This window comes from Diadema antillarum, unplaced genomic scaffold, assembly GCF_040938485.1.
Source record: "Diadema antillarum isolate AM-2024a unplaced genomic scaffold, OU_Dant_1.0 scf00000033, whole genome shotgun sequence".
Taxonomy (NCBI): domain Eukaryota; kingdom Metazoa; phylum Echinodermata; class Echinoidea; order Diadematoida; family Diadematidae; genus Diadema; species Diadema antillarum.
In genome coordinates this window covers 714,184-728,244 of record NW_027270922.1, presented here as the reverse complement: position 1 = coordinate 728,244, position 14,061 = coordinate 714,184, and the positions used below count along the sequence as shown (strand labels likewise).

The 14,061-nt window shown below is 40.1% G+C and overlaps 1 protein-coding gene across 1 annotated transcript in view; it reads left to right on the top strand.

Moving 5' to 3' along the window:
* LOC139743048 (short transient receptor potential channel 4-like) overlaps window positions 1–14,061 on the top strand; it is a 123,333-nt gene that overhangs the window by 108,215 nt on the left and 1,057 nt on the right. Inside the window, exons 2-9 of the mRNA XM_071653560.1 lie at window positions 2,212–2,336; window positions 3,039–3,530; window positions 4,742–5,090; window positions 5,955–6,091; window positions 8,335–9,053; window positions 9,693–9,891; window positions 11,138–11,314; window positions 12,106–12,150. Coding sequence (XP_071509661.1) covers window positions 2,212–2,336; window positions 3,039–3,530; window positions 4,742–5,090; window positions 5,955–6,091; window positions 8,335–9,053; window positions 9,693–9,891; window positions 11,138–11,314; window positions 12,106–12,150 — 2,243 coding nt within the window. The remainder of the gene's footprint in view (window positions 1–2,211; window positions 2,337–3,038; window positions 3,531–4,741; window positions 5,091–5,954; window positions 6,092–8,334; window positions 9,054–9,692; window positions 9,892–11,137; window positions 11,315–12,105; window positions 12,151–14,061) is intronic.

The following is a 14,061-nucleotide window of genomic DNA, read 5'->3' as shown; positions in this document are numbered from 1 at the left end:
CTGTGGTTAATTACTGTAATGAAGTCGCCGAGCACAATAATTTGTCTTTATTTATGTTTCATCAACCATGGTGAAACTTTAGCTAGTTAGGCCGGACGATGACCAAATCGTTCGTTTTGTTTTGTTTTGTTTTGTTTTGTTTTGTTTTGTGTTGTTTTTGTTTTTGTTTTGTTTTTTTCGGGGGGGGGGGGGTGATGGGGTGTAGTGGTATCTTACTGACCTGTTTTTTCAACTGTTTTGTTTGTGTTTGTGTTTTGTTTTGTTTTTTTTTGTTTTGGGGGGGGGGTGGGAGGGGGGTGATGGGGTGTTGTGGTATCTTACTGACCTGGTTTTTTATCAGCTGTTTTCTGTTTTTGTGTGTTTATGCTATATGTTTTCTTGTCTGGTGGCCTACGAATTGTTTGCATCCTAATTTTCTTGTCAAATTAACAATCAAAACAGAATGAGTTTAAACATCTTCCTTTCGTTTTCTCCCTGTTCTTTCTATTCATTTATGGCTATTCACATCTAGAAGCGTAACATCTTTACCAAGTTAAATTGCTGATCGTATTTCAGTAATGATATGTCAACGAAATATAAGGTCAGGTACCTGTACACTTTGGAGATCAGATAGCGTGTTTTCTGAGAAAGTATTGAAACTATTTAAAGGTGATCGCGTGAGGGCGCCGTACAGGCCGTTTCAATGACACCTTCATAGATGTTGTGACTGAATACTTTGTCCTATACCTGGATGGAAACCTTTCATTCACCACAGTGGCCTTGCGCTCAAAGATCTGGATCAATTATGTGTGGATAATGGCTTAGGAAGATCTATTGTAATCATGTTGACACGGTTGACCTTGCAGTGCGGTCGCATAACACTGAAATTCACTCTTTGGTCAAGCCCTATTACGGGCAATCACAGATTTGGAAAAATTAATGAGCAATTTATGTCGCTCCTGATTAGTTCACTTTTAGGTGTTCATTTCTCACCCGTGATATTGGACTCTGATTATGACAATATCACCTGAGAACGCTTTTCATCGATTGGTTGTGTAATTGACTTCCGATTTTCTTTAATGAGAGGCCTACATTGATTCAACCGGGGAAAAAATGAAATCTGGAACACATAATGAATCAAGGATAGATTTGCGAGATGTAGAAAAGAAATAGATAAAAAGAGATGGGGGAGGGTGGGGAGGGGGAAGCTGCAAACCCCTGGGTATCTAGTTTTGCTAGCCTTGTTACAAAGGTCTTCAAAGAAAAAAAAAAAGTATTAATATGAAATAAAAGTGCCGTGCTCTAAGTTCTCTGTCCTCGATGATAATGATATTATGCATTTTCTGGAACTTGTTCTTCTGTTCATAATTCTACAATCCGTTCTGACAGCCCTAACACCTTCTGACACCTGCTGTCTCTAACTCGTATCAGAAAAATCCCTCAGGAACCTTTGGGGAAAGCCCATCAATTGTTAAATTTGGGCTGTTTCATACTTCATAAAATGAATTGTAATGTTTGCATGATACATGGAACTTTCCGTATGATGAATGAATCACAAAAGTAATGCATATTATACTATGGAAGAACCCACATTTCATTTTGGCAATGCGTACAACTTTAGATCAAGTCTATCCAGTGAACACTTCCAGTATACACTTAACAATCTAATCATGGAACGTTCACGTATATGATAATATTTCAATGATAAGGTCTTCTGTCAACGGAAGACTCATTCAGCCTTCATACGATCAAGAACGTTATCCAATGAACATCATAATTTTAGTTGACGACATTGGCGATGATAGTTATTGAAAAAAAGTGGTTTATAAAAGCTATTTGGATTAATCATTAATTCAGTTCACTTTATTTCCCTTTCTTTATACATTCTGATACATTGCTTACAAGAATAATTCCAATTTGCGACAATAGATACCGCTGCAAATTCCTACACAAGCACGAGAAAGAAAAAACTTGTAAAATATCAAATGGCAAACACGCAAAGTGATTAATGATTGAACTAGCTTTATTCACTTTATTTCACATTCCCTAATACATTCTAATACATTGCTTATTAATTAGAATGATCCTAATTTACAGTAATAGATTCACCTGTAACTTCCTACACGAGCACGAGAAAGAAAAAAAAAGCTTGTAAAATTTCAAAAAGCAAACATGCAAATCACTTAACTTTGCTCATTTGATAACGACATTTTTGCCCCCCCCCCCCCTTAGATATCATCGTTGTCTTACTGGATCATGGCATCCAACTAGGAGACGCCCTCTTGCGAGCGGTAGATGAACAGTTCGTGTACGCCGTCCAGTTGATATGTGAGCACATCAAACAGAAGAATATACCGGTAAGTAACACTTAGTTATATTTGTCTGCTGTTCCAAAGTGCAGTCGATCTATTTGAAGAATTGCTAAGTTCTGGACCTCTTGAGGGGAACAGTGTGTGCTTCCCGTAGAGTTAACAAGCCTTATGTGATTGCACACCTCAGAAACTGGCGGAGATCGGAGGAGGGGGGGGGGGGGGTACGTGAGAGGCGGTGAAATGAAACCGTTGCGTCGCAGGAAATGTAACAGTCAATAATTAATATCAGTGTAAACGTGTTTTAGCATGTATAGGAAGCGCGTTTTAGTCGGTAATACTGTCATTGTTGATGGTAATAATGGTTATCATAAGAATGACAGTGTATACAACTGTTCATGGTTACTTGTAATTATCAATTTTGCGATTAATAACAAATACATGCTTTATTCATGTATTTATTCTTTTCTTATTGCACGACAGATGCAAATTGATAGTTTTTGTTTGCAAGCAGGAAATACATTCGATTAATGGTAAAAAATATAATAATTAAAAAACAATCTCAAATGCTCTTATGTATTCTGAACACAAACATTTTGTAGGCCTACTCTTGGAGAATGTTTGCTAAAAGTGTGATATGACCTTTACAAAAGTATATCTGACACGATTAACTGCACAAAAGTCTTGTCGCTTGACTAAAACCATTGACTGTTATTTCTTCTTTTCTTTCCGTAATATCACGTCTTGTAGGAAAACTTGAATTGTCGAGCACTAAACGGCGACTTCCATCCCGACATCACGCCGATCGTGCTTGCTGCGCATCACAACAACTACGACATCATCAAGATCCTCCTGGAATACGGCGCAAGGATCGAGGACCCCGAGTACTACGCCTTCTCGACGGAGACCAACACGCTGCAACACTCACTGGGCATGCTCAACATCTACCGGGCACTAGCCAGCCAAGCCTTCATCTCCCTCACCAGCATCGATCCGATCAACACGGCGTTCGAGCGCTGCGTGCGACTGCGTAAACTCTGCCAGATCAACCCGGAGTTCTCCGAGGAGTTCTCGGGGCTGGCGAACCAGTGCGAACAGTTCGCCGCAGACATTCTCGGCCACATTCGGAACCAGTCGGAACAGACGTGCGTGCTGTATCACGACCCGTGCTTCTATGGTATCGGTGACAGCGGGATCGGACCGTACAAAGTCAAGATCGCAATACACCACGAACAGAGAAAGGTGACATTCCAATGAGAGACAGACAGAACCTGCTGGAAAGAACAAAGTGTCCCACAGTGTGAAACACAGTGTGAACACATTGTGAACACAGTGTGAAATCTCTCCACATTGTGAATTTCGATAATTTTAACATTGTGAACACATTGTGAATCATCAACCCACAGTGTGAAACAGAACATTACTATGTGAACTCTCTGTGAAAGACTACACCACAGTGGGAAATTATCTTCACACTGGTAGATTCGAACGCTTTCACATAGTCGACTATGTGAACACATTGTGGACACACTGTGAAACACTTTGTTCTTTCCAACAAGGGGGGGGGGGGGCGGGGAGGGGCGATAGTGGGGGAGACAGACAGATAGACAGACAACGGACAAGGGAAAGAGATGTGTTTTCTTGGTTCAAACCATCATTAGCCCTCAGCGTGCCACATGATATTACCTGCTCGTATGCTTGTGTGTAAGAGTTGTTCACATTCAACTTATTGGCACGACAAAAAAAAAAAAGGGGGGGGGGGAGACAAAACAAAAGTGTCATTATCCTTGGAAAGTTTTCTCGAAAGTACTCAGATACACTGTTAATTGATAGGGAAACCTGATTTTGTATAGGTTGCATTTACGACAACAATGATTAGATCTGGATGCTGGAAACATTCAAAAATAACGATCTGATGTGATTTGAATACGGAATTGAATCCATCGCCAGGATTAGAAGAAATTGATGGTGGGAGAAAAAAAATGTTGCAGCGCCTCATTCGTTTTGACAGGTGATAGGATCAAGTTATTCTTGATGCAGCTTTCTCATTGGACAAGCTGTTTCAAGTTACTGTATGCCTCTCTTGAAACAGGTGTATATTTATGAGGGCACTTGGCAATGCTGGACCCCGTTTTATCAAAAGATATAATCGATTATAAATTTCCTTACCGCACAGGCTGCCATAGACTTACCATAGAAATCAACTATACAATCAATTATAATTCTTCATAAAACAGGGCCCTGGGCTATTAAACAACGATGACATTTCCTGATATAGGAGACCTATGTATTCATGTGAAAAAAATATTAATGTCAGTCACTGTAACGTATATTCATTGTCGTTATCATCATTAATATTAGTGATAAAACTAATAAATATGATTATGATCATTAATGGAAATCATTCATATTGAAAGAGAGCTGATTATCGTTCGCTGTCTTACTTCGCGCAGTTCGTGGCCCACCCACACTGTCAGCAACGCCTTACTCATCTCTGGTACGAGGGCTTGCCCAACTGGTACATGACGAACTGGCTCTCGTCGACATTGTCTACCATTCTCGTCGCGTGCTGCTTCCCAATTCTCTGCCTTCTCTACATCCTCTACCCGTGGGGGAGCCTCGGCCGGCTCATGCGGGTACCGCACATCCAGTTCGTCTGCCACATCAGCTCCATGCTCATCTTCCTACTCCTCCTCGGTATGCAGTCCTCCTTTACGCCTGAGTACACCGTCAATGCCGACACCGACCAGCGCAGCAATCCGCCACGGAATACGGAATGGCTCATAGTGCTCTGGGTCGTAGGTAAGCCATCATCATAATTTTTCCTTTTTTCCCTATTTTTTTTCCTTTCCTTCGCTATCAGTGATTGTACCCTGCTGGAAAGAGCACAGTGTCCCACAGTGTAAAAAACACTGTGTGAACGCATAGTGTGAACGCATAGTGTGAACACATAGTGTGAACACAGTGTGAAATCTCTTCACACTGATAAATTCGAGCGTTTTAATAGTGTGAACACAATGTGAGTCATCAGTTCACAGTGTGAAACAAAAATCATTACTATGTGAACATTCTGTGAAAACCACACCACAGTGTGAAATCATCTTCACACTGTTCAATTCGAGCGTTTTTACATAGTCGACTATGTGAACACACTGTGAACACACTGCGGGACACTGTGTTCTTTCCAGTAGGGTGATTCTGCCCGTCTATGCCACTAGATGTCGTAGGGAGGGATGCTGAACGAACTGGAGTGAGGCTGATTTTGCGCTGCGCTGGACTTGTGCCATCTTTAAAACAAATATGAGAGTACCGGGCTTATAGCTGGACGGAAAAGTTAAGCGCGGATTATATTATGATGTCTTTTAAAAATTTCATGTAAAATCATAGTATATACGCAATATATTACATTATAGTGTGTGATATTTTGTTGTGATTATGTATAATTGCATTGATTCATTTAATTGAAATTTGTTTTTCCGGCGTCCTTGAAACACCAGTTTCTTTGGCAAATTGTGCGAGATGGGGAAGGGGGGGGGGGGGGGGGGGGCAAAGAAGAAGGGAAGTTGTTTTTGTTCGTTTGTTTATTTGTTTGTTTGTTTGTTTGTTTGATTTGATAGCAGATTGTGTTCAAGTTAACAATGGTCTGCTATTTCTGTCACTTGGCAGGTCTTACTTGGGTGGAGGTGAAGGAACTCTGGTATTATGGGTCAAGATATCTCAAGGATCGCTGGAACGTCCTGGACTTTCTCACCCTCTCCTTATACTGGGCCGCCATCGCTCTAAGAATAGTCATCTTTGTTGAAGTGAGTAAACCCCATAGGACCGGAATTCACGAAAAAAAATACTAGGTGTTTCAAAAAACATTTTCCACTTTTGATCATTAATAATTCTGGAACTGTTCATCCGATAAAACTGTCATTGATATGAGTAATAGCTGAATAGTGTACAATTTTGTTGGTGGTAATTTGAATGTGAAAGCATAAATCAGTTTCATTAAATCTAAGATTGATTTTGAAGCAAGGTTTCACATTTTGATCAAATTTTAACCCTCTGTACAAAAATTGAACTTCGCACAGGAACCAATGATGTGTATGTGAGTGGGTGCTGACAATGGCCCTGAACAATGGACATGCCCTAACCACCTGTTGACTAGGCATCAGTCTCGCACTCCCTGGCACATGAATGCTTAATCAATAATTCATGTGGATTGCCCTGGGCACTGCTAGTCTGAATTCAGGCACGGTAAAGGGTAAAATGCATGCACATGGAAAAAGTAAGCACATGTTTCCATGTGCTTGCAAACACCACATTTCATTCCAGCTGGCAATCATTTTCAAATTTTGCTTCACATATCACTAAATTTAGGATATAATTAAGCATAGATGATTTAAAGTTCCCCATTTTTATACAACTGTCTACTAATTAAATAGTCTGACAAATTTTTGCTTTTTCGATAAAAAGAGATCACTTTTGGTAAAGAGTTCAGCAGCATTTATCATTGGGGCGATTTGTTTCATAGTAGATTTGTTTAAGGCTCCATATACACAAGTGTATATATACTCTAATTGATTTTCTTTGCTTCCTGTCACCATGTTTACGATAGAACAGACGGTATTCATTGTAATTTCGTTTTTCAGAAGTAGGGAGAGCACTGTCGCGACTCAAAGACAGTATCAGCAGGTGTTTGACTTTACACAGATACTGCCAGAGGCTGAATAAAGACTAGTTGTGACAGTGGAATTTCTCATGAATAAATAATGAAGCATTCAAACCCTGGCAATTGTTCAGGACCATTGTCAGGGTGTTAACCACACACTCCCATACACACCCATTGACCCCTGTGCAAAGTGAAATTTTGTACAGAGGGTTGAAAATAGAGCAAAATCTGAAACCTAACTGTGAAATTAATCATGGATTTCATGAAACTGATTTATGTTTTCATATTTAAACCACCTTCAACCAAATTGTACAGTATTCAGCTATCACCCATATCAATGACAGTATTATTTGATATATAGTTTATGAATTATTAAGAATCAAAAGTGGGGAATGTTTTTTGAAACACCTAGTATATACAGTCGGACTTCTATAATCCGGCCATGTTGTTACCCGGCACCCATCTGGACTAAGCGATTTGGTTGGATATAACGATAAGATAGAAACAATGTTTTTGTATATTATGATATAAGTGCAAGTAGGCGATTGCAGAGTACGATTGCAGAGTAATTTAATTCATAATGAAATTATAGGACTTTCGTTTTGGTGAGGTCGATTTGGCGGCCATTTTGAATATCATAAAACCCTCAAGGATGCAAAAGTTGTTTCCTCCAGATTCAGATTCAGCATACACGAAATAGGGTAAAACTATCTTAAAATATTAGGCAGACTGTAAAACAATGTGCAGCACTCAGACTAAAATTCAACCTTGGATTCGATTTCAGCCTTCAGTGTGAATTTGAGACAATAATTATGAAGTTGCTGTCTTTACTTTCTCGTGTTTCGCTTGAATATCAACATACAATACGCATTTCGTTTGGTTCCATTATGGTCTCAGTATACAACACGTTCTTCTCCACCCTCTTTGTTTGAATTCGTATACGTTGAAATGATCTTGGCCATAATGACACGCAAATAAGCCCGCCGCACACTACACGATTTTGCCCCGATTCACCGGTCTTAAGACCTTAAGACTAGAAGTGTAACGTCACAGTCTTGCCATTTTCTAGTCGTACGACTGGGTCTTAGCGTCAGTCATAGAGATTTGACATGTTGAATTTCTACGACCGGTCGTAGGCTTTCAGCCATTCACAATGCAGTAACATGCAAGCGCACGCAGTCCTAAGGCTAAGCCTACTCATAAGGTTCGGTCGTATAGTGTGCGGTGTCCGGTCGTACGACTGGTCTTAAGACCCAGCTTGGCTTAAGACTTTAAGACCAGTCTGATCGTGTAGTGTGCGGTGGCCTTAATTATTTAGGAACTGAAGTATTTTTCAGTCTTTGAGCGAATATAGAACTGATATAATCCTCTTTTTTCTCTTTGCTACAGCATGGTCAAATAGGTTCAAACATTACCGAGACAGCTACGACAATGTATCCGACGACTGACATGTTAATGGCGACAACGGACGACATGGAGTACACGACGTCGGGCCAGACACCGATCACGGTGACGGACCCTGCCAAGACTATAACATTGTCTGATTTGGACCAGGTCAAGGTGGAGATCGAGAAGCTATCGGACCACCTGATCGACATTGACGAGGAACAGACTGAGATCGCTGACGCGCTCCAGGAAGAGCTGCGGAAAGTCAGAGAGCGACTAGACAACATGACCGAGAAGATTAACAACCTCGAAGCGGCCAGCAGCGGTACTCAGTCCGTGGGCGGCGGCGGGAGTCGACGGCGGGGCGGCTCAGGGTTGATCGCTGGTGGCGGCACGCAGTCGGGTATTGAGAAATACGGTCGCGTTATCTGGGATGCCTATGACCCAATGCTAATTTCCGAGGGCCTATTCGCCATCGCGAAGGTCCTCAGTTTTCTTCGACCTATCTGCTACACTGTCATGAACCGACACGTGGGGCCCATGCAGATTTCGCTCGGCAACATGATGTTCGATATCTGTAAATTTCTTTTGATATTCTGTTTCGTGTGGATCGCCTTTTCCCTTGGTATGAACCAACTCTATGGCTACTACTCTTACATTACTCGTACCATCTGCGATGTCAACAATCCGATGGAAGAACACTGTAAGCAGCCTTTTGAGACGTAAGTCAAAGAAAAAGATGAATTTCGCCCTCTCCTCACGACTTAATTTAACAATAAAAATTGCACGAAGTGGAAATACCGAAACGATGTTATTTTTATACCAATTAGCGTTAAAAATTCTCATTGATATTATAAAAAGGAAATGGTTTAGAACACTGAGACATTAATCGTTCCATTGCTTCGGGAAACACTTGCCGACAATGATGGTGTAATCATGAAATATACAATCTATGATTCCAAGCACCCCTTTCACCCCTTTTTAAAATAAGAAGTGCGGATTACTCTGGTCCCGTTCCGACATTAAAACCAGCAATGTGAATAGACCCGCATGTTCCCTGTTGTAAAGTCTAATAGATAATTATGTTAATTATATCCGTGTCATTTGGTCATGGAGGTAGCAGCATGACCAGAGTAATCCGCGCTTTTTCGATGTTGCAATTATTTGCTTAATTTCTTCATCGTGACCAATCATAAGAATCCTACGAGGGTTTTTCTTTTAACATTCTATGATTTCCCTGATTTCTCTTACAAATGTACAGCAATCTTTAAAAACTCTGTTTCTTGTTCTCTCCCTCTTTCAATGTACCCCCCTCCCCCTCCATGTTTTCTGTCGTTTGGTCCTTGTATCCATGGACACAGGGTACAGTACACACTCAGCACTCTTTTCTGGGCTCTCTTTGGCCTACCTGAGATGAACATAGTGGACATTCGGGGCGTTGATCACTGGTTTACGGAGACAGTTGGCTTGCTGCTGTATGCCGCCTACCATGTCATCGCCATCGTTGTGCTACTAAATGTACTGATTGCCATGATGAGCAACACGTATACGAGAATAGAGGTATGCACCGACGCCAGTCCCGTTTCCCGCGTCTTACACGTGTTCGGCTTCCAGTTTACCCAATTCGTTCTTAAATCTTCATCGCGGTCAAGAAATTTATTAACCTATAACTTTAATAATAAAACCTGAATAATCGGTGCTTATTACGTCTATGTATAGACTACTGAGCAATTTGTCAATCACTTCCAATAACGTCATGAAAGTGAGTATTTTAAAGTTCTAAAATAATAATAATGATAATAATAATAATAATAATAATAATAATAATATTAATATTAATGAAAATAACAATAATAATAATAACAATAATACAATAATAATAATGATAATGACAATAATAGTAAAAATAATATGAATAATAATAACAAGGTCTTCTTTATCCAGGCTAGCCTCTTCAGTGTTGCCACTGCTGTACCAGAGATCACTGCCATTATTATTAGCCAGGGCTCGACACTAACGGTGGCCCGGTGGCCCGGGGCCACCAAAAATGAAAGTTGGGCCACCAAATTTCAAAAAAGGGCAAATTTGGTGGCCCGCCTCGGGCCACCAAATTTTTTTGAAAAGTATGTCAATAAATTTGTAACTTTTTGCGCCAGAAATTAGCAGTTAAATTTGTTCAAAGGATGGATGAAAAGGACTGAATGAATGCCTGAGAGTGAGTGTTGCAAGTTTGTTGAAGTTTATTCATGAGTAGATATGTCCAACTTCTAATTCTTACTATCATAGATCTTAAATATTTGACTCATCAAAAAAAAAAGACTTTTAATGTTTTTTATTGTTTTTTTTTTTCGGGACACCAAATTTTTCTCTCGGGCCACCAAAAATTTGAAATTTAGGATTTTGGTGGCCCCATCGGGCCACCAAACAGAGAAGTTAGTGTCGAGCCATGTATTAGCCCAGCCATGCTAGCGTTGCAAGGCAATGTGCCCATTCATACACCTGGGTGGTGGGTAAAAACATCTTGTCGAAGGACGTAAGCACTGGGCGGGATTCGAACTCGGGTCCTCCGATTGGGAATGGGGGAGTCTTAGCCATAAAGTAATCCGTCTCTCATCTTTAGCGTATGCACAATTGTTTATTGATAAATCTATTGTCAGAACATTGAAGTGAATATTCCAGTCCTTTCAAGACATGTAATCCCTTTGATACTGGTCTTTACTTGTAATTATGTAATACTGTATAATTATGGTAAATTGCTATACTATAATGCGCAACTTTTCACCCTTGTTATAACCTTTGCATGCAGGAAGATGCAGACATCCAATGGAAATTCTCGAGATCGAAACTCTGGATGAGCTACTTTGAAGGGCGTGGTTCCTTACCCACGCCCTTCAATATCATCCCCACCCCAAAGTCGGTTCTTTACTTGTTCAGGTGGCTCCGGGGCCAACTTGGGGGTGAAAAGCACAGACAAAAAATGAAGGTAATTACCGCACAGACGTTCGCAAAACCAAATTCTTTTTGCATGCTACTCCAACTTACTGTATTGTGACTAAACTCTAGAAACTGTATAGAGGATACCCTGACAATGAATGCATTGATTAACAAAGGCCAGTACAGATGTATATAACAACAACACAGTTTCTCTCTTTTTCATGAACATTCTCCGAAGCTATGCTATACGTCCAACGACAGCTCAATCCTCTTTCAGTAATGATGTTAATGATGATGACGATTATGATGATGATGACGCAGTTTCTATTTACCATGAAGAAAACTCTCATTTCTCTCTGTAATGTCCACACAAACGGAAATGTGTAGAGTATTACCATAAAATCATATAAATCTTTAATGCTGACAGGCAGCTGCACATGAGAGTGCATTACCGACCGACCTGCAAATATAATTTCTTTTTCTCTAAAAGGGATGGGTGGATTACAGCCATATATGAATGCACCTCGGTCGCAGTCATATGCAAAACAACGACCAGCCAATTTCTTTTCTATGTAGAGGGAGCACCAAACTCTTTAACATGCTGAGTCCTAAATAGGGGAATTTAGATATATATATTACACATTACACCCCGTTTCCGTCATGTCTGTATAAAGCAAAAGGTATTAAAATCATTTAAAACCCGGGTTGTTCCTCACACTCTGTACTGAATCTGTATGATTATACGGTGATGCAGCATTAAAGCAATGACCTTCTTTTGTCTGACGTCCTTTTTATATACACTAATCATTTTTATATTCCTTTTCACGTGTCATTTTGTAGGAGAGGAATAAGCAATATATGGAAGAAAAGGAGCAACAATACCGGGTAAGTCCTATTTCAGAATGCAGCTTGGCAGTGTGGAGTGACACAGTACATCCGGGCCATTTAACGTGCATGGGTCACACATTGACACGCGCCTGGTGAGACCAGTGAAGGAAAATTGACACAATGAATAAGGTTAACCTAACAACTTAATCGGTGATGTAGGAGAATAAGAGCAATTCCACCGAAGATTATAAACTCCACGAGGGTATACCCCTAAGCTAAGTCGGTCTGGGGACAACTTCTGATGATAAATGACAAAAATGGGCTAGACAGATTCTGATGAACTAAACGTGTCGGTATATTATGATATATTATATCATATGCACGGTACTTGCGAGATATTCTGGTTGATTTTTTTCGTAGTAGCCAATAGGCAACGGCGTTTGATCGCTTTCATGAAAAAGACAAAAAATGAACAAAACCACTTAAATGCAGCTTGTCATTAGTGACATAGGACTACTAAAATTAAAATGTGCATCCGGTGAGGTAAATGTTTTCATTGCTCGACAGGGAACAACTTTGTGTGTTACTAGTATTATTTCACAGAGTTACTACAAGTTCCTGACTACAACGGCGTTTAACAGGGATCGAGACGAGAAATGAGGGTTGGCTTGAGGATGTCACGCAAAAAGAAAAGGGAATCAAAACAACAACAACAACAACAACAACAACAACAAACAAACAAACAAATCATGTCTTTCTCTACATTGTTGTGTACATGTACTTTCTTTACGTATGATGTGAATTAGCGAATTGAGAGATGATACATAATGTATTACAGGCAATCATCTTCCCGACCAAATTACTTATAATTATGCTACGAAGTTTTGCTTGTTTGCTTGATTTTAACGAAGGACTGTATAGTACGAATACCTGCTTGATGCCATCCATGTTTCTATAACTGTCAGTTTTCCAACATCATTAAATCTTTGTTATCGTGCAAAGTGCTGTTATTAAGACGAAGATTACTATAATTATTATGGTGTTAAAGATTTCACGCTTGATAGTCACAAATTGACGTCGTGATCCCTCACATTGACACATCTTTCTGAGTAAAATGCTCAAGTTAGTGAGCCATTGCGATCATTCATCGTCGGGTTTCCGTCGTGCGTCGTACCTCGACTGTCGTCCGCCGTCCGTCTTACGCCGTCCGTCGCCCGTCGCCCGTCGTCCACAGTGCATAACCCCATGTTGGATTTTCACCAAGGGTGATAAGAATGTCAGTTGGTTACGATGGACACCATGCCCCAAATTAAGGAATCTTTCCCTACCCCCCCCCCCTCCCTGACATAGAATTGAATTGAATTGAATTGAATTGAATTGAATTGAATTGAATTGAATTGATTGTTTTATTGTCCACAATGCGAATGTGGAAATGCGCCTTCCACCAGCGTTACATACAAGAGATACAAACAGATAGCAATTGTTCAAAGAACAACATATGCGTCACAGATTACAATTTAATTAGTGCTGTGAGTAAATCAATTGATGACTGCAAATTGCGGTTTTCAGCTTCTTCTTGCAAACACCGCGGTAGGTTTTTACCAAACCTGACAAGTAGCATCCCTAGGGTAATGTGTTCGTAATTTGAACAAAATTGGTCACCATGCCCCCATCCCCCGGAATGGAACCCATTTGAATTGAGGAATCTTAAAAAAAGAAACAAATCTTGCTAATACAACCAGCATTGATTGAGCTTAGTTAGTGCTATGAGTAAGTACATTGATGACTGCCTTTTCAATTATGTTCACGATGAATATGGATATAGCAGTGGTGTTCACTATACCACACTTGTAATTTCTATTATAATTACCGCTATAATTGGTTGGTAGCAGTATAGCTCATTTAATTAGATGAAGTTGTAGTTTATTGAAATTGTTATGTTTACACATGGGATGTGCCTTGAAAAAT